The sequence below is a fragment of the Leucopleurus acutus genome (genome assembly GCF_964270905.1).
Source record: "Leucopleurus acutus genome assembly, chromosome: 9".
Lineage (NCBI taxonomy): Eukaryota > Metazoa > Chordata > Mammalia > Artiodactyla > Delphinidae > Leucopleurus > Leucopleurus acutus.
The window spans coordinates 51,637,189-51,662,994 of NC_139144.1; the positions used below are offsets into that span (position 1 = coordinate 51,637,189).

The window sequence follows — 25,806 nt, forward strand, 5'->3', positions numbered from 1 at the left end:
AGCGCCTTGGGTGACGCCATCAGCCAGCGCCACGTTTAGACTACTCTGATGTCGTGGCGCTTTAGGGGAAGAAGTTGCTGTTTCGCCGGGCCCCGGTACTGAGGACGCAGTCCGGGTGACCCCTGGCGTCTTCCCACCCCTCCGCCCGCCTTTTCCCCCGCTCCTCTGGCCGGATGAGGCGTGCAGGCCTGGGTAAGAAGAGGGCTGAGATTCTAAGTTCGGGGGCCCTAGAACTGGCCGTGCTGGGCGCGGGGACGCGGAAGGAAATCGGATCTGTTTCATGTCTCTGGAATCTGAACCAGAGAGCAGGGTGTATAGAGGGGTCTTTGGAGGCGATACCAAGTGGAAACACACCATTTGTCCGAGATCCTGGGGCGTTCCTTAAGTTTAGTTCAGTCCCAGGTGTGGATGGTAGGTTTACAGAGAGTAGTGGAGGACTGGAGGTGAGGTATGTACAGGTGCCAACTCAGTGATGAGTCTTTTAGTGTTATTGGCGGTCTGAGCGTGATTATGGAAATTGCTGTCTTCGGTTTCTTTTTATTGTTAGTTTCTTCAGAAGCGAAGTTTGAAGAGTGAGTGTTGCATGCAGAGCACACTAATAATAATCATATTAGCCTGGTTACAGTGAGTTACAAAGGTAAACGTACGTATCATTACTGTTAAAGGCCGTTTTACCCAGAACAGTTCTTATCTGAGCCTTGTTCCACTGGTAAGACGGTAGAATGTAGTAATGACTTAGCATTTGTTCTCGACCTTTTAGCTTAGGAAGCAGGTTCACCAAGCAGCAGGAACGAATTAGGCACAAGGACTTATAATGGGCTATTATAACACAGAGCCATTAAAACAGCATTTTCTGGTTCTGAAACTATTAAGAGATAATTGGGAAAAAGAAAACACCTGCCAAATCAGTGTACAATATACCTGAGAAAATATATGAAATATTGAAAAAAGATAATGTTACCTTTTTCAGTTCTTATAAGATGGAAAAAGAAAAAAAAGTTTTCAAGTGTCAGGTATTTAAAGTTAGTGAAAGTTGCTAGTAACTCTAGGCATGTACATTCATTAGTAAATTGTAGTATGAGAAACAGCTTTTGAAAAATGTAGTTTTTGTGAATACTCGGATCATAGAAGGAAAGTTGGCCAAATAAATTGTAGAGAAAAAATATAACTCATTTTGAACAAGGTTAGTTTTATATACCTAAATGTTTTTCCTTTTTATCATTACTAATGACAGCAAACATGTATTGTGTACTTGAGTAAGCTCTAGGTATACAGTCGTTTATAGCTCTGCTTGTGTTCCCCAAAGCTTCCAATCTAGTTGAGGAGTAGAAATATGTACAAAGATAAATTATAGTACAAGGCGGTAGCTATACAACCAAATACCAAATAAGTTCTACAGGTAGTGAATGTCTCGGGGATTTCACAGATAGAGCACTTGGTACTTTGTGGAGACATAGGAACTTGAACTAAAGCTTAAATAATGAAGTGTAGGAGAGGTAATTTCCAGTTGGAAGGATGACCCTTTCCCCCCAGAAATAGTTGTAGGGCTGGAATCTAGAATTATGAATGATGTGTTTTAAAGGATTATGATTAAGCCAATTTGGTTGAAGTAGGAGACATAGAACCAGAACCAACCACATTGTGTAGACCTTTGAGTGCTAGGCCAAGGAATTTGGATCTCATTGGTAGGTCTTTTGGCCCCTTTGAATGTTTTTGTGCAGCAGTGTGCCATGATAAATTGCAGGAAAGGGACTAGAGAAATGATGGTTCTGAGCCCTGACTGTACATTAGAATCACCTGGAGAGCTTTTAGGGCTTTGATACCCGGACCCCAGCCCAGACTAATGAAATTACAATCTCTAGAATAGAGTGGTTTTTTGTTTGTTTGTTTTTTGTTTGTAAGCTCCCCTGTAGTTGAGAGGAGGAAAGGTGATGTATCAATTGCTGTAATTTACATTGGTGTGATGTGACGTGATGTGACAAGAGCTTTTTTTTTTTTTTTTAAAGAATCAGTCTGTATTGACCTGGAACTTTAAACCTGGGATCGTGAATCAGTAGATATTCATGTGGAGAAGCTTCCACACTTCACGTGTCCCTCTTGGTGATTTGGTTCAGTTATTGATAGAAACTATCCAAAGTAGCATTTGTCTAATGGACAAAGTCTGAGGATCATCTTTGGCACCCATTAGCTTTCCTACAACTTTTTATAGCAGTTAAGTCACACAAAGAATAACAACTCCTAATATTTTATTTTATTTATTTATTTATTAATATTGGTAGTGAATGATGGTGTGAGGGAAGATTAACTCTTTAATAGAAGAAATGTGCCTTGAAATACTTCTGAGAATTTCACTTTTAATAAATGGGACAGTATTGAAGAACTCTAAAAATAAAATTAAGATAGGGAAAAATAACAATAAAGGAAGTGAGACAAATAGCCATTAATTTAGAAATGAATTCCTTGGTTGTCAAGTGGTTAAATTCATCCAGTCAGTAATGACTTATTGGACAAACATTATATATCTAGGACCTTAGTCACATAAAATATGAAGACATTTTTCTTTTCTGTAAGGATTTTGGTCCTTATTAGAGTTTGTACAGAGTATCACTGATGAATAGGGTGAGAATGCATTGTTTAAATGATGATTTTAATCACTGAGTGGAGGAAAATATGTCTAGTGACCTGAGTCCTTAACTTTTATAATGGCACACTTAGCTTTGTGGATAGTGTGTCAGCAGTTGAGGGAAAATTTGGGGAAAGCAACTCCTTCTCCTCAGGAACATACTCGTTTAGCATTTTGTTGTGGTTTTTGTGGTGGTGGAGATTGTGTGTCTGCTGTGTGTAAAGTACTTATTAGGTACAGGGGATATAGAAGAAGGTTGAGACACTGCCTCACTGCCTCTGTCCTCAAAGAAGCCTGTGACCCCACTGCTGACAAAGCCAGGCACATTCAAAGTTGAATAACAGTGAATTCAGATTCTGTTCATTAATTAGTTAATTTACAAGTATTTACTGGGTATGCCTTACTGTGTGTGTATATTTGTGGGGGGATCTATAGCCACGAGCAGAACAAATTTACTTTCTGCCCTTGGAGTGCAGTCTAGAGTGTGATATTAGTGTTACATATAGTCAGAGCTGTAAGAATTCAAAGGAGAGAGTTTTGCTCTTTAGAGAAAGTGAGATTTGGCTGTGCCTTGAAAGAGCTTTCTATTCACACTTTGACCTTTCTTCAACAACCAGTGCTGCCTGCTACTTCCGGCCCTTCCATATATTACTGTCACTGCCACTCCATCCACTCTTTGAGTTTACGGAGACCTTTAGTTTCTGTATCATCCCTTTCCTGCATATTCTCAGGCTTCTGTTAACACTACTTCAGTCCTTGTCCAGTTGAATCCCCATAATCCATATATTCACCCAGTCTTTTTGCAAGGAATCTCATCCTCTTGGGGCTCTGTTCTTCAGCAGCCCCAACACTGTAAACCTCCAACTATTGATCAGTCCAACCATCCAGCGTTTCATGGGCTAACTTAGGCTGATGAGTTCTTCTGGAGAAAAATCACACTACAATATATTGCCTCAGGCAGGATTGCTTTATCCCTGTAGTAATCCTGTATAACCCTAGTCACTTTCCTCCATTATTCTCTTTACTGTTTATTCCCCCAAATGATCACCATTCTTCAAAGACAGGCTTTTCTCTTTTTTACTGAGAAAACTGTCAATAGTTTTAAAAAAAAATGCGGTTAGATAACACTGTCAGCTATGCTTTCCTCTCTCAATCCTCCAACATGTTAGTATATGTATTCACTGTTCAAGGCTCACTCTACCTGTTTGATTGCCTGATGAATATCACATACTATATTAGGCAGTGGCTGGGACTACAGTCCTGTATCCCAATGCTATTCCCTAGAAGATGAGCTCCAAAAAGTGGCACCTAGAAAGAACAATGAATCTGATACATGGAGTTTCTCAAGTATTTGTTGAAGAATGAATGAGTCCCTCTCTTAAATCTCAGCTAATATTCTCCAAGTTATTCCAGCTCTTTTCTATTTAAAAGAAAGAGATGCTAGTAAAGGACCCTCCCTCTGCCATGAACTTCATCCTGCTCTATTATCCTCTTTCTGCCTTTCTCTTCATAGCCAAGCTTCTTCCATAGGTAGTTGATGTTATGATACTTTTAGATTTTTTTTTAAACTGTGTAGTTCTAGGGAGCAGGAAATGTGTCCAGAATCTCCTTATATATCAGTGCCTATTTCAGTGTCTTATGGGCAATCAGTATGCAGTCAACAAATGTGTTTTGAACTGAATTCAGTATTCTTTGCTTAAGAGAGGGTATTAGAATTGTTCTAATCTCTATTTGGTTATTAATTTTTAAAGTTCATTTGGAGTGTGAATAATAGACATACGTGGTCTGCAACGCCCTCCAGGGGTCTTTTTCGGTTCTTTCTTGTCAAGGTTTCAAAAGTTTTTGCTGCAACTCTGCTTGTGACTCTAATCCTTGCAGGTGAAGGAGTACCTCCTGGCAACTATGGGAACTATGGCTATCCTAATAGTGGGTATAGTGCCTGTGAAGAAGAAAATGAGAGACTCACGGAAAGTCTGAGAAACAAAGTAACTGCTATAAAATCTGTAAGTATAAAGCACATATTATATACTTTTTAATTTGTGTATTTATATATACATGTATATTTTATACTTATAAAATATATACTTTTATTGGTATCATACTAAGGAATTCAGTTACAAAATAGTGTAGTTTGGTGATATGAGCTTTTTTTCCCCAAATTTAACAATTCAGAGATAATAAAGCACCTATGAAACTAGATAGCCCAAATCACCTAACTACTTTCTACAACTGTCATTCACGCCAGGGAAAGAAATTTCCAGGAGAAAAAAACTTTCTTCTAACAAGCCTAAATTATCAATATTGGAATTTAAAAAAAAATCATTTAATTCTTAATTTCCTCTAAATGTTGTACTTTCTAAATTATTCACATTATACAAAATTGCTTAGTTCATAGATCAACTACTTTTGATTTAATATGACCTTGAAAACAATACTCATTTCAAAATATAAGTCTCCAGGCTTTTACAATTCTACTTTCCAAAGGCTAATGAAATAGCAATTAAGTTTTAGCAACATGACTCAAAATTTAGACATGATTTAAGTACAAGTTTAGAAAATGTGGCCAATCAAAACATATGGTATATTTGTTTTGTTTTTAACTTCAGAATTTTTTTTTGTAGTTAAATCTAAAATACTGTATGTTGTCTGTACTAATGTCTCAGAGCAATCCACCTTCCACCCCCAAGCAGCTCATCTTCTGACTTTTCTTCTTCTAGTCTCAAAAGCTACAAATCTTTCATGTTTCTGCCTTTGTACCTCACGTCAGTCACCAAGTCCTGTGCTTTTTTTTCTACTGTTCCTATTTCCACCTTTCTCTTTCTAATACTATCCCCCGGTTTTCTTAGGTGAACTGTTGGGAAAGTCTTTTAACCTATCTGTTCCTAATTTTTCCCATGTTTTGGTCTGAGCTACACCCTGTCACCAGTCATCTTTTTAGAGTATATTTTAATTTGCATCCTCGCTCCCAGAAGTCTTCAGTGGCCTCCCATGATGTAAGAAATGAAGTTCACACTCTATAGTTCCATCAAATAGGTTCTGCAAATATTGTCCACAGCTTTTCAGACCTTACCACCTGTACCTCCAGAATGTATACATGCTTTCTGCCAGACAAATTCAAGTACTCCTTGTGTCCTACGCATGCTGTCATTCTCCCACTCCTGTATCTTTGGGCATGCTATCACTTTGCCTTAGACTGCCTGTCCCTCCTGACATTGGCTGAAGTCTTGCCCTTCTGAAAGGCTCCACCTCATTGCATCTTCTCTCCTCCAGGCCATTCCTGATCACCACATAAAAGTAACCTTTTCCTTATGAACATAAGACCATTTGTACCATTTCTGTAGCACTTACTGCATAATGATCTGCATTCGAATTATTTGTATGTAAAAGAAATTTACCAGAAATAGGGTTTTCTATTGTACTTAGTTTTATATTCTACATAGCACTTACCATAATTCCTTATAGTGGTATTGACTTAATATATATTAAATAAAGGATTACCAGAAGATGGTTTTAACAGTGTATGTGATTGATTCCGCATTAAAATAAACATACAGTACACTTATAGAGCATTCACTGGAAGCTTATGCTGCCAAAACCTAATTGCTATCTGATTAGTCTTTGGAAAATAGAATTATATTCAGCCTGGAGACTGTTACATTCTGAAATGAGTATTGTTTTCAAGGTCATATTAAATGAAAAGGAGTTGATCTATAAACTAAGCAATATTGTATAATGTTAATAATTTAAAAAATACAACATTCAGGCCATCAGCAAAAAAATCTAGAAACAATAAACGCTGGAGAGGGTGTGGAGAAAAGGGAACACTCTTGCACTGCTGGTGGCAATGTGAATTGGTACAGCCACTATGGAGAACAGTATGGAGGTTCCTTAACAAACTATAAATAGAACTACCATATGACCCAGCAGTCCCACTACTGGGCATATATCCTGAGAAAACCATAATTCAAAAAGAGTCATGTACCAAAATGTTCATTGCAGCTCTATTTACAATAGCCCAGAGATGGAAACAACCTAAGTGTCCATCATCGGATGAATGGATAAAGAAGATGTGGCACATATATACAATGGAATATTACTCAGCCATAAAAAGAAACGAAATTGAGCTATTTGTAATGAGGTGGATAGACCTAGAGTCTGTCATACAGAGTGAAGTAAGTCAGAAAGAGAAAGACAAATACCATATGCTAACATATATATATGGAATTTAAGAAAAAAAAAATGTCATGAAGAACCTAGGGGTAAGACAGAAATAAAGACACAGACCTACTAGAGAATGGACTTGAGGATATGGGGAGGGGGAAGGGTAAGCTGTGACAAAGCGAGAGAGAGGCATGGACATATATACACTACCAAACGTAAAATAGATAGCTAGTGGGAAGCAGCCGCATTGCACAGGGAGATCAGCTCGGTGCTCTGTGACCGCCTGGAGGGGTGGGATAGGGAGGGTGGGAGGAAGGGAGACGCAAGAGGGAAGAGATTTGGGAACATATGTATATGTATAACTGATTCACTTTGTTATAAAGCAGAAACAAAGACACCATTGTAAAGCAATTATACTCCAATAAAGATGTAAACAAATAAAAAAAATAAAAAATACAACATTCAGAGGAAATTAAGAATTCAGTTTTTTTTTTAATTCCAATATTGATAATTTAGGCTTCTTGTTAGAAGAAAGCTTTTTTCTCCTGTAAATTTCTTCCCCTGGCATGAATGACAGTTGTAGAAACAGGTGATTTGGGCTATCTAGTTTCATAGGTGCTTTATTATCTCTGTATTGTTAAATTTGGGGAAAAAGCTCACATTCTGATCTATAGAATTCTAGCATGGTTTTGCATCACTATTACCCCAGATGCTTTCCACACAAAATAAGTTGAGAACAATATTTTACAGTGGTTTGCCAAGATTTTTAGTAGTTTCCAAGATTTAGTAGTAGTGTGTTTATTCACATATCTTAGAAATGAAGCCTTTGATGAATTTGTTGTATAAAGTATTAGATAGGTTTTGGTTTGAATAGCAGCTGTACTCACTTATGGTATTTCATTTAGACTCAGACTCTTTTGTGCATAGCTTCAGGATGTGGGTAACACTAACTTTTGAGGGTTTTTTTCCAATTTATTATCATATTTTAAAGAAAAACACCTTTAGAATCTAAAGAAATAATTAGTTTAGATGTTTATTCAAAGTAATGCTACATTCATTAGGAAAATATTGCTTATATCTGGATTTGAATTGATAATATGGGAACTTGTATACATTTTTAAAAGGTAAATGAAGAAATATACAAACAAATGCTATTGTGTAAACAGTATAGAGAAAAAAGAAAGCAAGGATAAGAGAACCGGAGAGAAATATGTACCAAAATTAAAAGATGGAATTGAATATTAAGATGAAATCAAAATGAAGAACAGGGAGACAATGTCCATAGTTGGGAAGGAATAGAAATTCTAAATTTATTTTTCATTAATTTCAGTGAGAAAAGTAACAAAAGAAGAGAGTATATTTTATATTTTTAGAATACAGTTTTATTTGAGAAACTGTTTATGCTTAGAATGTCATTATTGTTTTTACTTTATAACACTTAAAAACATTTATGTAAGTAATAATGTTTACTCTTTCTACTTTATAGCTTTCCATTGAAATAGGCCATGAAGTTAAACATCAAAATAAATTATTAGCTGAAATGGTAAGTGAATATGATTTTAACTTTAAGAAACTTGATCTGATATTCTCAAATCTGGTTTGGAATACCTCTAAGATTCGTTTTTGCCATAGTTTTACAATTTTCATCTTGCCTAACACATACAAGTAGGAGGAGGAGGTGGAAGCCACTTTATCTTTAATCCTGTGCTTAGAAACACTGTTAAAAACTCAGGACAAATGACTATTCTGAGTCTTCTTAAAGATCTCTGGATATAGACTGCCAAGTAATCAAAAGCACTTTATGTCCAACCAACCAAATGTCTTTTTCTTAAGGTAAACCTATTTCTTTTGCTTGATCTTCTAAAGATCACTGTGAACAAGTCAATAAGATTTGACCATAGTAACATCCCCAAGCCTTTTATCTCTAGTCTAAACAAACTCAGTAATATATGCCTGTTCTTGTTAGAGGCTTTTTTCATTCTCCAGTGTTTATTTTGTATGTCAAATTACTCTGCCTTCCCTAGTTTCTTCAAATGCTTTTAAAATTGTACTGTTCAAAAATGAATATTGCACTGAAAGCAATCGCCTTGTGAAAGTTGTACGTTAGAATCACTTGCGGAACTTTGAAAATATTTATGCCTGGTCCTCACTCTAAATATACTGATTCAGAATTTTAGGGGAAGGGGCCTAGGTATATGTATTTTGAAAAAAGGATCCCAGGTGATTCTGATGCATAACCCCACTGAAGACTATAGATGTAAAGTTCTTGAACTGCATAGAGCCTGAATTGTGCAAAGGCTATCATTGTGCCAGGGCCTTACATCTCAGGATATTGAGATTTCTATGGAAATGCAGAGTTTTTAATCCATACCTAGTTCTCTCATCTTTTTTTATTCTTTTTTTTTTAACATCTTTATTGGAGTATAATTGCTTTACAATGGTGTGTTAGTTTCTGCTTCACAACAAAATGAATCAGTTATATATATACATATGTTCCCATATCTCTTCCCTCTTGCGTCTCCCTCCCTCCCACCCTCCCTATCCCACACCTCCAGGCGGTCACAGAGCACCCAGCTGATTTCCCTGTGCTATGCGGCTGCTTCTCACTAGCTATCTACCTTACGTTTGTTAGTGTATGTATGCCCATGCATCTCTCTCGCTTTGTCACAGCTCACCCTTCCCCCTCTCCATATACTCAAGTCCATTCCCTAGTAGGTCTGTGTCTTTATTCCTGTCTTACCCCTCGGTTCTTCATGACATTTTTTTTTCTTAAATCCCATATATATGCGTTAGCATATGGTATTTGCCTTTCTCTTTCTGACTTACTTCACTCTGTATGACAGACTCTAGGTCCATCCATCTCATTACAAATAGCTCAATTTCGTTTCTTTTTATGGCTGAGTAATATTCCATTGTATATATGTGCCACATCTTCTTTATCCATTCATTCGATGATGGGCCCTTAGGTTGTTTCCATCTCCGGGGTAAATAGAGCTGCAATGAACATTTTAGTACATGACTCTTTTTGAATTTTGGTTTTCTCAGGATATATGCCCAGTAGTGGGATTGCTGGGTCATATGGTAGTTCTATTTGTAGTTTTTTAAGGAACCTCCATACTGTTCTCCATAGTGGCTGAACCAATTCACATTGCCACCAGCAGTGCAAGAGTGTTCCCTTTTCTCCACACCCTCTCCAGCATTTATTGTTTCTAGATTTTTTGATGATGGCCATTCTGACTGCTGTGAGATGATATCTCATTGTAGTTTTGATTTGCATTTCTCTAATGATTAATGATGTTGAGCATTCTTCCATGTGTTTGTTGGCAGTCTGTATATCTTCTTTGGAGAAATGTCTATTTAGGGCTTCTGCCCATTTTTGGATTGGGCTGCTTGTTTTTTTGTTATTGAGCTGCATGAGCTGCTTGTAACTTTTGGAAATTAATCCTTTGTCAGTTGCTTAACTTGCAAATATTTTCTCCCATTCTGAGGGTTGTCTTTTGGTCTTGTTTATGGTTTCCTTTGCTGTGCAAAAGCTTTGAAGTTTCGTTAGGTCCCATTTGTTTATTTTTGTTTTTATTTCCATTTCTCTAGGAGGTGGGTCAAAAAGGATCTTGCTGTGATTTATGTCTTAGAGTGTTCTGCTTATGTTTTCCTCTAAGAATTTGATAGTTTCTGGCCTTACATTTAGGCCTTTAATCCATTTTGAGCATATTTTTGTGTATGGTGTTAGGGAGTGATCTGATACTTTTATATGTACCTGTCCAGATTTCCCAGCACCACTTATTGAAGAGGCTGTCCTTTCTCCATTGTACATTCCTGCCTCCTTTATCAAAGATAAGGTGACCATATGTGTGTGGTTTTATCTCTGGGCTTTCTATCCTGTTCCATTGATCTATCTTTCTGTTTCTGTGCCAGTATCATACTGCCTTGATTACTGTAGCTTTGTAGTATAGTCTGAAGTCAGGGCGCCTGATTCCTCCAGCTCCGTTTTTTGTTCTCAAGATTGCTTTGGCTATTTGGGGTCTTTTGTGTTTCCATACAAATTGCGAAATTTTTTGTTCTAGTTCTGTGAAAAATGCCAGTGGTAGTTTGATAGGGATTGCATTGAATCTATAGATTGCTTTGGGTCATAGAGTCATTTTCACAATGTTGATTCTTCCAATCCAAGAACATGGTATATCTCTCCATCTATTTGTATCATTAATTTCTTTTATCAGTGTCTTATAATTTTCTGCATACAGGTCTTTTGTCTCCTTAGGTAGGTTTATTCCTAGATATTTTATTCTTTTTGTTGCAATAGTAAATGTGAGTGTTTTCTTGATTTCAGTGTCAGATTTTTCATCCTTAGTGTATAGGAATGCCAGAGATTTCTGTGCATTAATTTTGTATACTGCAACTTTACCAAATCCGTTGATTATCTCTGGTAGTTTTCTGGTAGCATCTTTAGGATTCTGTGTGTATAGTATCATGTCATCTGCAAACAGTGACAGCTTTTCTTCTTCTTTTCTGATTTGGATTCCTTTTACTTCCTTTTCTCCTCTGATTGCTGTGGCTAAAACTTCCAAAACTATGTTGAATAAGAGTGGTGAGAGTGGGCAACCTTGTCTTGTTCCTGATCTTAGTGGAAATGTTTTCAGTTTCTCACCATTGAGGATGATGTTGGCTGTGGGCTTGTCATATATGGCCTTTATTATGTTGAGGAAAGTTCCCTCTATGCCTACTTTCTGTAGAGTTTTTATCATAAATGGGTGTTGAACTTTGTTAAAAGCTTTCTCTGCATCTATTGAGATGATCATATGGTTTTTCTCCTTCAGTTTGTTACTATGGTTTATCTCACTGATAGATTTGCGTATATTGAAGAATCCTTGCATTCCCGGAATAAACCCCACTTGATCATGGTGTATGATCCTCTTAATGTGCTGTTGGATTTTGTTTGCTACTATTTTGTTGAGGATTTTTGCATCTATGTACATCAGTGATATCTGCCTGTAGTTTTCGTTCTTTGTGACATCCTTGTCTGGTTTTGGTATCAAGGTGATGGTGGCCTCGTAGAAAGAATTTGGGAGTGTTCCTCCCCCTGCTATATTTTGGAACAGTTTGAGGTTAGGTGTTAGCTCTTCACTAAATGTTTGCTAGAATTCGCCTGTGAAGCCATCTGGTCCTGGGCTTTTGTTTGTTGGAAGATTTTTAATCACAATTTCAATTTCAGTACTTGTGATTGGTCTGTTCATATTTTCTGTTTCTTCCTGATTCAGTCTTGGCAGGTTGTGCCTTTCTAAGAATTTGTCCATTTCTTCCAGGTCCATTTTATCGGCATAGAGTTGCTTGTAGTAATCTCTCATGATCTTATGTATTTCTGCAGTGTCAGTTGCTACTTCTCCTTTTTCATTTCTAATTCTATTGATTTGAGTCTTCTCCGTCTTTTTCTTGATGAGTCTGGCTAATGGTTTATCAATTTTGTTTATCTTCTCGAAGAACCACATTTTAATTTTATTGATCTTTGCTATCGTTTCCTTCATTTCCTTTTCATTTATTTCTGATCTGATTTTTATGATTTATTTCCTTCTGCTAATTTTGGTTTTTTTTGGTTCTTCTTTCTCTGATTGCTTTAGGTGCAAGGTTAGGTTGTTTATTCGAGATGTTTCCTGTTTCCTAAGGTAGGATTGTATAGCTATAAACTTCCCTCTTAGAACTGCTTTTGCTGCATCCCATAGATTTTGGGTCATCGTGTCTCCATTGTCATTTGTTTCTAGGTATTTTTTATTTCCTCTTTGATTTCTTCACTGATCACTTCGTTATTAAGTTGTGTATTGTTTAGCCTCCATGTGTTTGTATTTTTTACAGATCTTTTCCTGTAATTGATACTGGTTTCATGGCTTTGTGGTTGGAAAAGATACTTGATACAATTTCAATTTTCTTAAATTTACCAAGGCTTGATTTGTGACTCAAGATATGATCTATCCTGGAGAATGTTCCATGAGCACTAGAGAAAAATGTGTATTCTGTTGTTTTTGGATGGAATGTCCTATAACTATCAATTAAGTCCATCTTGTTTAATGTATCATTTAAAGCTTGTGTTTCCTTATTTATTTTCATTTTGGATGATCTGTCGTTTGGTGAAAGTGGGGTGTTAAAGTCCCCTACTATGAATGTGTTACTGTCGATTTCCCCTTTTATGGCTGTTAGTATTTGCCTTATATATTGAGGTGCTGCTATGTTGGGTGCATGAATATTTACAATTGTTGTATCTTCTTTCTGGATCGATCCCTTGATTATTATGTAGTGTCCTTCTTTGTCTCTTCTAATAGTCTTTATTTTAAAGTCTATTTTGTGTGATATGAGAATTGCTACTCCAGCTTTCTTTTGGTTTCCATTTGCATGGAATATCTTTTTCCATTCCCTTATTTTCTGTCTGTATGTGTCTCTGGGTCTGAAGCGGGTCTCTTGGAGACAGCAAATATATGCGTCTTGTTTTTGTATCCATTCAGCCAATCTGTGTCTTTTGGTGGGAGCATTTCGTCCATTTACAATTTTTTAACATGTTTATTGGGGTATAATTGCTTTACAATGGTGTGTTAATTTCTGCTTTATAACAAAATGAATCAGTTGTACATATACATATGTTCCCATATCTCTTCCCTCTTGCATCTCCCTCCTTCCCACCCTCCCTATCCCACCCCTCCAAGCGGTCACAAAGCACCGAGCTGATATCCCCGTACTATGCGGCTGCTTCCCACTAGCTATCTACCTTACGTTTGTTAGTGTATGTATGCCCATGCCTCTCTCTCGCTTTGTCACAGCTCACCCTTTCCCCTCCCCATATCCTCAAGTCCGTTCTGCAGTAGGTCTGTGTCTTTATTCCTGTCTTACCCCTAGGTTCTTCATGACATTTTTTTTCCATTAAGTTCCATATATATGTGTTAGCATACGGTATTTGTCTTTCTCTTTGCGACTTACTTCACTCTGTATGACAGACTCTAGGTCTATCCACCTCATTACAAATAGCTCAATTTCGTTTCTTTTTATGGCTGAGTAATATTCCATTGTATATATGTGCCACATCTTCTTTATCCATTCATTCGATGATGGGCACTTAGGTTGTTTCCATCTCTGGGCTATTGTAAATAGAGCTGCAGTGAACATTTTGGTACATGACTCTTTTTGAATTTTGGTTTTCTCAGGATATATGCCCAGTAGTGGGATTGCTGGGTCATATGGTAGTTCTATTTGTAGTTTTTTAAGGAACCTCCATACTGTTCTCCATAGTGGCTGAACCAATTCACATTGCCACCAGCAGTGCAAGAGTGTTCCCTTTTCTCCACACCCTCTCCAGCATTTATTGTTTCTAGATTTTTTGATGATGGCCATTCTGACTGCTGTGAGATGATATCTCATTGTAGTTTTGATTTGCATTTCTCTAATGATTAATGATGTTGAGCATTCTTTCATGTGTTTGTTGGCAGTCTGTGTATCTTCTTTGGAGAAATGTCTATTTAGGGCTTCTGCCCATTTTTGGATTGGGTTGTTTGTTTTTTTGTTATTGAGCTGCATGAGCTGCTTGTAACTTTTGGAAATAAATCCTTTGTCAGTTGATTAATTTGCAAATATTTTCTCCCATTCTAAGGGAGAATGTTCCATGAGCACTAGAGAAAAATGTGTATTCTGTTGTTTTTGGATGGAATGTCCTATAACTATCAATTAAGTCCATCTTGTTTAATGTATCATTTAAAGGTTGTGTTTCCTTATTTATTTTCATTTTGGATGATATGTCCATTGGTGAAAGTGGGGTGTTACAGTCCTCTACTATGAATGTGTTACTGTCGATTTCCCCTTTTATGGCTGTTAGTATTTGCCTTATGTATTGAGGTGCTGCTATGTTGGGTGCATAAATATTTACAATTGTTGTATCTTCTTGGATTGATCCCTTTATCATGATTTAATGTCCTTTTTTGTCTCTTGTAATAGTCTTTATTTTAAAGTCTTTTGTCTGATATGAGTATTGCTACTCCTGCTTTCTTTTGGTTTCCATTTGCATGGAATATCTTTTTCCATCGCCTTACTTTCTGTCTGTATGTGTCCCTAGTTCTGAAGTGGGTCTCTTGTAGACAGCACATATATGGGTCTTCTTTTTGTATCCATTCAGCTAATCTGTGTTTTTTGTTGGGAGCATTTAGTCCATTTACATTTAAGGTAATTATCGATATGTATGTTCCTATTCCCATTTTCTAAATTGTTTTGGGTTCTTTATTGTCGGTCTTTTCTTTCTCCTGTGTTTCTTGCCTAGAGAAGTTCCTTTAGCAGTTCTTGTAAAGCTGGTTTGGTGGTGCTGAAGTCTCTTAGCTTTTGCTTGTCTGTAAAGGTTTTAATTTCTCCATCAAATCTCAGTGAGATCCTTGCTGGGTAGAGTTATCTTGGTTGCAGGTGTTTCTCCTTCATCACTTTAAATATGTCCTGCCAGTCCCTTCTGGCTTGCAGAATTTCTGCTGAAATGTCAGCTGTTAACCTTATGGGGATTCCCTTGTATGTTATTTGTTGTTTTTCCCTTGTTGCTTTTAATATGTTTTTTTTGTATTTAATTTTTGACAGTTTGATTAATATGTGTCTTGGCATGTTTCTCCTTGGATTTATCCTGTATGGGACTCTCTGTGCTTCCTGGACTTGATTAAGTATTTCGTTTCCCATATTACGGACGTTTTCAACTACAGTCTCTTCAAATATCTTCTCAGTCCCTTTCTTTTTCTCCTCTTCTTCCGGGACCCCTATAATTTGAATGTTGGCGCATTTAATGTTGTCCCAGAGGTCTCTGAGACTGTCCTCAGTTCTTTTCATCTTTTTTCTTTATTCTGCTCTGCAGTAGTTATTTCCACTCTTTTATCTTCCAGGTCACTTATCCGTTCTTCCGCCTCAGTTATTCTGCTATTGATCCCATCTAGAGTATTTTTCATTTCATTTATTGTGTTGTTTATCATTGCTTGTTTAATCTTTAGTTCTTCTAGATCCTTGTTAAATGTTTCTTGCATTTTGTCTATTCTATTTCCAAGATTTTGGATCATCCTTACTATCATTTTTCTGAATTCTTTTTCAGGTAGACTGCCTATTTCCTCTTCATTTGTTAGGTCTGGTGGGTTTTTATCTTACTCCTTCATCTGCTGTGTGTTTTTCTGTCTTCTCATTTTGCTTATCTTACTGTGTTTGGGGTCTCCTTTTTGCAGGCTGCAGGTTCGTAGTTCCTGTTGTTTTTGGTGTCTGTCCCCAGTGGCTAAGGTTGGTTCAGTGGTTTGTGTAGGCTTCCTGGTGGAGGGGACTAGTGCCTGTGTTCTGGTGGATGAGGCTGGATCTTGTCTTTCTGTTGGGCAGGTCCACATCTGGTGGTGTGTTTGGGGGTTTCTGTGGACTTACTATGATTTGGGGCAGCCTCTCTGCTAATGGGTGGGGTTGCGTTCCTGTCTTGCTAGTTGTTTGGCATAGGATGTCCAGCACTGTAGCTTGCTGGTCGATGTGTGAAGCTGGGTGCTGGTGTTGAGATGGAGATCTCTGGGAGATTTTCGCTGTTTGATATTATGTGGAGCTGGGAGGTCTCTTGTGGACCAGTGTCCTGAAGTTGGCTCTCCCACCTCAGAGGCACAGCACTGACTCCTGGCTGCAGCACCAAGAGCCTTTCATCCACACGGTTAATTTGGGATGATTCGTTGTCTATTCATGTATTCCACAGATGCAGGGTACATCAAGTTGATTGTGGAGCTTTAATCCGCTGCTTCTGAGGTTGCTGGGAGAGATTTCCCTTTCTCTTCTTTGTTCTCACAGCTCCCGGGGCTCAGCTTTGGATTTGGCCCCGCTTCTGCATGTAGGTTGCTGGAGGGCGTCTGTTCTTCGCTCAGACAGGACGGGGTTAAAGGAGCCGCTGATGCTGGGGCTCTGGCTCACTCAGGCCAGCGGTAGGGAGGGGCACAGAGTGCGGGGCGAGCCTGCGGCTGCAGAGGCCAGACGCCAGCGTGACGTTGCACCAGCCTGAGGCGCATCGTGTGTTCTCCCCGGGGTAGTTTTCCCTGGATCACAGGACCCTGTCAGTGGTGGGCTGCACAGGCTCCCCGGAAGGGAGGTGTGGAGAGTGACCTGTGCTCGCACACGGGCTTCTTGGTGGCGGCAGCAGCAGCCTTAGCATCTCATGCCTGTCTCTGGGGTTCGCGCTTTTAGCCGCGTCTCGTGCCCGTCTGTGGAGCTCCTTTAAGCAGCGTTCTTAATCCCCTCCCCTCGCGCACCAGGAAACAAAGAGGGAAGAAAAAGTCTCTTGCCTCTTCGGCAGGTCCAGACTTTTCCCCAGACTCCCTCCTGGGCAGCCGTGGTGCACTAACCCCCTGCAGGCTGTGTTTACGCCGCTAACCACAGTCCTCTCCGTGCACTCCGACCGAAGCCCGAGCCTCAGCTCCCACCCCCGCCCACTCCGGCGGGGGAGCAGACAAGCCTATCGGGCTGGTGATTGCTGGTCGGCACCGATCAGCTGTGCGGGAATTTCTCTGTTTTGCCCCCCGCACCCCTGTTGCTGTGCTCTCCTCTGCGGCTCCAAAGCTTTCCCCCTCTGCCCCCCACAGTCTCCGCCCGCGAAGGGGCTTCCTAGTGTGTGGAAACCTTTCCTCCTTCACATCTCCCTCCCACTGGTGCAGGTCCCGTCCCTATCCTTTTGTCTCTGTTTATTCTTTTTTCTTTTTCCCTACCAAGGTACATGGGGGGTTTGTTTCCTTTTGGGAGGTCTGAGGTCTTCTGCCAGCGTTCAGTAGGTGTTCTGTAGGAGTTGTTCCACGTGTAGATGTATTTCTGGTGTAGGAGTTGTTCCACGTTTAGATGTATTTTTGGTGTATCTGTGGGGAGAAAGGTGATCTCCGCGTCTTACTCTTCCGCCATCTTCCCGTCTATCCTAGTTCTCTCATCTTAAGGACTGTTCTAGCTGTTTTTTTTTTAACATCTTTATTGGAGTATAATTGCTTTACAGTGGTGTGTTATTTTTGCTGTATAAAAAAGTGAATCAGCTATACGTATACATATATCCCCATATCCCCTCCCTTTTGCATCTCCCTTCCACCCTCCCTATCCAACATCTCTAGGTGGTCACAAAGCATAGAGCTGATCTCCCTGTGCTATGTGGCTGCTTCCCACTATCTATTTTACATTTGGTAGTGTATATATGTCCATGCCACTCTCTCACTTCGTCCCAGCTTCCCCTTCCCTCTCCGTGTGTCCTCAAGTCCATTCTCTCTGTCTACGTCTTTATTCCTGTCCTGCCCCTAGGTTCCTCAGAACCGTTTTTTTTTTTTTTTTTTTTTTAGATTTCACATATATGTGTTAGCATACGGTATTTGTCTTTCTCTTTCTGACTTACTTCACTCTGTATGACAGACCCTAGGTCCATCCATCTCACTACAAATAACTCAGTTTGGTTTTTTATGGCTAATATTCCATTGTATATATGTGCCACATCTTTTTTGTTTACATCTTTATTGGAGTATAATTGTTTTACAATGGTGTGTTAGTTTCTGCTTTATAACAAAGTGAATCAGTTATACATACACGTATGTTCCCATATCTCTTCCCTCTTGCGTCTCCCTCCCACCCTCCCTATCCCACCCCTCTAGGTGGTCACAGAGCACTGAGCTGATCTCCCTGTGCTATGTGGCTGCTTCCCACTAGCTATCTATTTTATGTTTGGTAGTGTATATATGTCCATGCCACTCTCTCACTTTGTCACAGCTTACCCTTCCCCCTCTGCATATGCTCAAGTCCATTCCCTAGTAGGTCTGTGTCTTTATTCCTGTCTTACCGCTCGGTTCTTCATGACATTTTTTTTTCTTAAATCCCGTATATGTGTGTTAGTATACGGTATTTGCCTTTCTCTTTCTGACTTACTTCACTCTGTATGACAGACTCTAGGTCCATCCATCTCATTACAAATAGCTCAATTTCGTTTCTTTTTATGGCTTAGTAATAATCCATGGTATATATGTGCCACATCTTCTTTATCCATTCATCTGTTGATGGGCACTTAGGTTGCTTCCGTGTCCTGGCTATTGTAAATAGAGCTGCAATGAACATTGTGGTACATGACTCTTTTTTTTTTTTTTTTTAACATTTTTATTGGAGTATAATTGCTTTACAATGGTATGTTAGTTTCAGCTTCACAACAAAATGAATAAGTTATATATATACATATGTTCCCATATCTCTTCCCGCTTGCGTCTCCCTCCCTCCCACCCTCCTGATCCCACCTTTCCAGGCGGTCAAAAAGCACCGAGCTGATCTCCCTGTGCTATGCGGCTGCTTCCCACTAGCTATCTACCTTACGTTTGGTAGTGTATATATGTCCATGCCTCTTTCTCGCTTTGTCACGGCTTACCCTTCCCCCTCCCCATAGCCTCAAGTCCATTCTCTAGTAGGTCTGTGTCTTTATTCCTGTTTCGCCCCTAGGTTTTTCATGACATTTTTTTCCTTAAATTCCATATATATGTGTTAGCATACGGTATTTGTCTCTCTCTTTCTGACTTACTTCACTCTGTATGACAGACTCTAGGTCTATCCACCTCATCACAAATAGCTCAATTTCGTTTCTCTTTATGGCTGAGTAATATTCCATTGTATACATGTGCCACATCTTCTTTATCCATTCATCCGATGATGGACCGTTAGGTTGTTTCCATCTCTGGGCTATTGTAAATAGAGCTGCAATGAACATTTTGGTACATGACTCTTTTTGAATTATGGTTTTCTCAGGGTATATGCCCAGTAGTAGGATTGCTGGGTCATATGGTAGTTCTATTTGTAGCTTTTTAAGGAACCTCCATACTGTTCTCCACAGTGGCTGTATCAATTTACATTCCCACCAACAGTGCAAGAGGGTTCCCTTTTCTCCACACCCTCTCCAGCATTTATTGTTTCTAGATTTTTTGATGATGGCCATTCTGACTGGTGTGAGATGATATCTCATTGTAGTTTTGATTTGCATTTCTCTAATGATTAGTGATGTTGAGCATTCTTTCATGTGTTTGTTGGCAGTCTGTATATCTTCTTTGGAGAAATGTCTATTTAGGTCTTCTGCCCATTTTTGGATTGCGTTGTTTGTTTTTTTGTTATTAAGCTGCATGAGATGCTTATAAATTTTGGAGATTAATCCTTTGTCAGTTGCTTCATTTGCAAATATTTTCTCCCATTCTGAGGGTTGTCTTATGGTCTTGTTTATGGTTTCCTTTGCTGTGCAAAAGCTTTAAAGTTTCATTAGGTACCATTTGTTTGTTTTTGTTTTCATTTCCATTTCTCTAGGAGGTGGGTCAAAAAGGACCTTGCTGTGATTTCTGTCATAGAGTGTCCTGCCTATGTTTTCCTCTAAGAGTTTGATAGTTTCTGGTCTTACATTTAGGTCTTTAATCCATTTTGAGCTTATTTTTTTGTATGGTGTTAGGGAGTGATCTAATCTCATACTTTTACATGTACCTGTCCAGTTTTCCCAGCACCACTTATTGAAGAGGGTGTCCTTTCTCCACTGTATATTACTGCCACCTTTATCAAAGATAAGGTGTCCATATGTGCATGGGTTTATCTCTGGGCTTTCTATCCTGTTCCATTGATCTATCTTTCTGTTTTTGTGGCAGTACCATACCGTCTTGATAACTGTTGCTTTGTAGTATAGTCTGAAGTCAGGGAGCCTGATTCCTCCAGTTCCTTCTTTCGTTCTCAAGATTGCTTTGGCTATTCGGGGTCTTTTGTGTTTCCATACAAATTGCGAAATTTTTTGTTCTAGTTCTGTGAAAAATGCCAGTGGTAGTTTGACAGGGATTGCATTGAATCTATAGATTGCTTTGGGTAGTAGAGTCATTTTCACAATCTGATTCTTCCAATCCAAGAACATGGTATATCTCTCCATCTATTTGTATCATCTTTAATTTCTTTCATCAGTGTCTTATAATTTTCTGCATACAGGTCTTTTGTCTCCTTAGGTAGGTTTATTCCTAGATATTTTATTCTTTTTGTTGCAATGGTAAATGGGAGTGTTTTCTTGATTTCACTTTCAGATTTTTCATCCTTAGTGTATAGGAATGCCAGAGATTTCTGTGCATTAATTTTGTATCCTGCCACTTTTCCAAACTCATTGATTAGCTCTAGTAGTTTTCTGGTAGCATCTTTAGGGTTCTCTATGTATAGGAGGATCATGTCATCTGCAAACAGTGACAGCTTTACTTCTTCTTTTCCGATTTGGATTCCTTTTATTTCCTTTTCTTCTCTGATTGCTGTGGCTAAAACTTCCAAAACTATGTTGAATAAGAGTGGTGAGAGTGGGCAACCTTGTCTTGTTCCTGATCTTAGTGGAAATGCTTTCAGTTTTTCACCATTGAGGATGATGTTGGCTGTGGGCTTGTCATATAATGCCTTTATTATGTTGAGGAAAGTTCCCTCTATGCCTACTTTCTGCAAGCTTTTTATCATAAATGGGTGTTGAATTTTGTCAGAAGCTTTCTCTGCATCTATTGAGACAATCATATGGTTTTTCTCCTTCAGTTTGTTAATATGGTGTATTTCACTGACAGATTTGCGTATATTGAAGAATCCTTGCATTCGCGGAATAAACCCCACTTGATCATGGTGTATGATCCTTTTAATGTGCTGTTGGATTCTGTTTGCTAGTATTTTGTTGAGGATTTTTGCATCTATGTTCATCAGTGATATTGGCCTGTAGTTTTCTTTCTTTGTGACATCCTTGTCTGGTTTTGGTATCAAGGTGATGGTGGGCTCATAGGAGGAGTTTGGGAGTGTTCCTCCCTCTGCTATATTTTGGAAGAGTTTGAGAAGGATAGGTGATAGCTCTTCTCTAAATGTTTGATAGAATTCGCCTGTGAAGCCATCTGGTCCTGGGCTTTTCTTTGTTGGAAGATTTTTAATCACAGTTTCAATTTCAGTGCTTGTGATTGGTCTGTTCATATTTTCTATTTCTTCCTGATTCAGTCTTGGCAGGTTGTGCATTTCTAAGAATTTGTCCATTTCTTCCAGATTGTCCATTTTATTGGCATAGAGTTGCTTGTAGTAATCTCTCATGATCTCTTTTATTTCTGCAGTGTCAGTTGTTACCTCTCCTTTTTCATTTCTAATTCTATTGATTTGAGTCTTCTCCCTTTTTTTCTTGATGAGTCTGGCTAGTGGTTTATCTATTTTGTTTATCTTCTCAAAGAACCAGCTTTTAGTTTTATTGATCTTTGCTATTGTTTCCTTCATTTATTTCTGATCTAATTTTTATGATTTCTTTCCTTCTGCTAGCTTTGGGGTTTTTTTGTTCTTCTTTCTCTAATTGCTTGAGGTTCAAGGTTAGGTTGTTTATTCTAGATGTTTCCTGCTTCTTAAGGTGGGCTTGTATTGCTATAAACTTCCCCCTTAGAACTGCTTTTGCTGCATCCCACAAGTTTTGGGTCGTTGTGTCTCCATTGTCATTTGTTTCTAGGTATTTTTTGATTTCCTCTTTGATTTCTTCAGTGATCACTTCATTATAAGTAGTGTATTGTTTAGCCTCCATGTGTTTGTATTTTTTACAGATCTTTTCCTGTAATTGATATCTAGTCTCATGGCATTGTGGTCAGAAAAGATACTTGATACAATTTCAATTTTCTTAAATTTACCAAGGCTTGATTTGTGACCCAAGATATGATCTATCCTGGAGAATGTTCCATGAGCACTTGAGAAAAATGTGTATTCTGTTGTTTTTGGATGGAGTGTCCTATAAATACCAATTAAGTCCATCTTGTTTAATGTATCATTTAAAGCTTGTGTTTCCTTATTTATTTTCATTTTGGATGATCTGTCCATGGGTGAAAGTGGAGTGTTTAAGTCCCCTACTATGAATGTGTCACTGTCGATTTCCCCTTTTATGGCTGTTAGTATTTGCCTTATGTATTGAGGTGCTCCTATGTTGGGTGCATAAATATTTACAATTGTTATATCTTCTTCTTGGATCGATCCCTTGATCATTATGTAGTGTCCTTCTTTGTCTCTTTTAATAGTCCTTATTTTAATAGTATTTAATAGTCCTTATTCCTCAGAGGCACAGCACTGACTCCTGGCTGCAGCACCAAGAGCCTTTCATCCACAGGGCTTCTTAATTTGGGATGATTGGTTGTCTATTCAGGTATTCCAGAGATGCAGGGTACATCAAGTTGATTGTGGAGCTTTAATCCGCTGCTTCTGAGGTTGCTGGGAGGGATTTCCCTTTCTCTTCTTTGTTCTCACAGTTCCCAGGGGCTCAGCTTTGGATTTGGCCCCGCCTGTGCGTGTAGGTCACCGGAGGGCGTCTGTTCTTTGCTCAGACAGGACGGGGTTAAAGGAGCCGCTGATTCGGAGGCTCTGGCTCACTCAGGCCGGGAGGTAGGGAGGGTCACGGAGTGTGGGGCGGGCCTGCGGCGGCAGAGGCCAGCGTGACGTTGCTAGCCTGAGGCGCGCTGTGCGTTCTCCTGGGGGAGTTGTCCCTGGATCCCGGGACCCTGGCAGTGGCGGGCTGCACAGGCTCCCCAGAAGGGGGGTGTGGGTAGTGACCTGTGTTTGCACACAGGCTTCTTGGTGGCGGCAGCAGCGGCCTTAGCATCTCATGTCTGTCTCTGGTTTCCACACTTTTAGCCGCGGCTCGCGCCCGTCTCTGGAGCTCTCTTAAGCAGCGTTCTTAATCCCCTCTCCTCGTGCACCAGGAAACAAAGAGCGAAGAAAAAGTCTCTTGCCTCTTCGGCAGGTCCAGACTTTTCCCCGGACTCCCTCCCGGCTAGCCGCGGTGCACTAACCCCCTGCAGGCTGTGTTCACGCCGCCAACCTCAGTCCTCTCCCGGCGCTCCGACAGAAGCCGGAGCCTCAGCTCCCAGCCCCGCCCGCCCCGGCGGGCGAGCAGACAAGCCTCTCGGCTGTTGAGTGCCAGTCGGCCCGATCCTCTGCGCTGGAATCTCTCCGCTTTGCCCTCCGCACCCCTGTTGCTGTGCTCTCCTCCGCGGCTCCCAAGCTCCCCCCCTCCGCCACCCGAAGTCTCCGCCCGCGAAGGGGCTTCCTAGTGTGTGGACACTTTTCCTCCTTCACAGTCTCTCCCGCTGGTGCAGGACCCGTCCCTATCCTTTTATCTCTGTTTAGTTTTTTCTTTTGCCCTAACCAGGTACGTGGGGGGTTCCTTGCCTTTTGGGCGGTCTGACGTCTTCTGCCAGCGTTCAGTAGGTGCTCCGTAGGAGTTGTTCCACGCGTAGATGTATTTCTGGTGTATCTGTGGGGAGGAAGGTGATCTCCGCGTCTTACTCTTCCGCCATCTTCCCGGAAGTCCCCCATGACTCTTTTTGAATTATGGTTTTCTCAGGGTATATGCCCAGTAGTGTGATTGCTGGTTCGTATGGTAGTTCAACTTTTAGTTTTTTAAGGAACCGCCATACTGTTGTCCATAGTGGCTGTATCAATTTACATTCCCGTCAACAGTGCAAGAGGGTTCCGTTTCCTCCACACCCATGGTGGTCGTTTTTCCCCATCCATATTTGTAGTCTGTACCACATTTTACCACCTCTACATGATACTCTCTTAACTTTTAATAGACTCTGCTGACCTTCTAAGTCAACTACGTAAATAAAAGGATCTTAAAAGTAAAGGTACATTTAACTGCTAACCATATTAAATTTTGGTTGAATTCTGTACTGGGAAGCAGCCCACCATTTGACCTTGGAGAGCAATGCCCCAACAAAAAGTGGGAAAAAACCTGTGTGATAGTAGATAAACTACTTACTTTATTAATATTTTTTAATCCACATAATTGGAATAAGACCTAAATACTTTGGGGTTTTGAATTGCTCCCGAGCTGAAAGAATGTTTATTGGATAATGAAAGAGCTTTTTATTTATTGAGAAAATTATTTTGCATGGAGTAATCAAGCTGATTAAGTTATAAACAGAGTCCTGAATTGATTAAACATAGAAAATGTCATTAAAAATGTATTCTAATAACAGTATATTAAATTACTTAAATATGCATGTGTAGAATATTAGAACTCAACTAGTATATTTTGTTTTCCTTTTCTCCTCATAGGATTCACAGTTTGATTCTACAACTGGATTTCTAGGTAAAACCATGGGAAAACTGAAGATTTTATCCAGAGGGAGCCAAACAAAGCTGCTGTGCTATATGATGCTGTTTTCATTGTTTGTCTTTTTTGTCATTTATTGGATTATTAAACTGAGGTGATGCAAGTCACTGAGTTTGGAATTTGTTCCAACTTAACGGCTTGGAGTACCACTTCAGTAAAAAATCAGCATCAAAACATTCCTAAATTTCAAATAACACTATGGCATTTTTCCATCGAACATTACTGAATTTTACTTTTTTTATAAATCACATTAGATAATACAGTGCTCTTTGAATACTGTTTCTGAATGATTCATTTTTTGCCCCTATTTTCAGGGGTATTGAGATGGTCCGAGGTCAGCCTGGCCCTAATAAGTTTTTTTCCTGTTTTTGCTGTCAGGTTAAATAGCAGTATAATATCCTGTTGTTACCATAAATGTAGGTTTATGTTCCACATAAAGAAACTTAGTGGAAAATAACAATGCCTGGAGAGCCTTGTGCTGAGCTTTTGAGGTGGTGAGAAAGTTTGTGATGGATGGTAAATGTATTTTCCTGAACTGTCATCACCCCTGATGATGTACTCTCCTTTTCTCCTTTATTTGGTTAAAATTGTAGGCTGATTTCTTTTTACCTACAGGTTTCCTAATAATTTTTGATGATATGACTCTTCTTCTGCTTCTGCCCAAGGACCTCATTCTTTAATAAAACTTGTTATTTTGGCATATTTCTAGTAAGGTTCAAAACAAATATGTACCCGTATAGTTGTCATTTTCTATTAACTTTATATATATACCATTGACTTGGCTTACAATAGTTTTATGATTTTAGCTACTTAGGCCATTTGGTTATCACTTATGACAGAATAATGTGAAGCTAAAGTAATTGCTAAGCTCTGAATGGAAATAAAATGTTCAAGAAAA

General features: G+C 39.2%; 1 protein-coding gene across 1 annotated transcript; it reads left to right on the forward strand.

Moving 5' to 3' along the window:
* Positions 1-49: 49 nt before the first annotated feature.
* Positions 50-25,806, forward strand: BET1 (Bet1 golgi vesicular membrane trafficking protein). The gene is made up of 4 exons (XM_082846179.1): positions 50-192; positions 4,502-4,626; positions 8,271-8,327; positions 24,851-25,806. The coding sequence occupies exons 1-4, from the start codon at positions 174-176 to the stop codon at positions 25,004-25,006; spliced, it is 357 nt and encodes a 118-aa protein (XP_082702305.1). The 5' UTR covers positions 50-173; the 3' UTR covers positions 25,007-25,806.

Coding starts and splice junctions, on each gene's coding strand:
- BET1 (XM_082846179.1), top strand. Junction 4,627..8,270: donor AAGTAACTGCTATAAAATCT/GTAAGTATAAAG, acceptor TCTACTTTATAG/CTTTCCATTGAAATAGGCCA. Junction 8,328..24,850: donor ATAAATTATTAGCTGAAATG/GTAAGTGAATAT, acceptor TTCTCCTCATAG/GATTCACAGTTTGATTCTAC.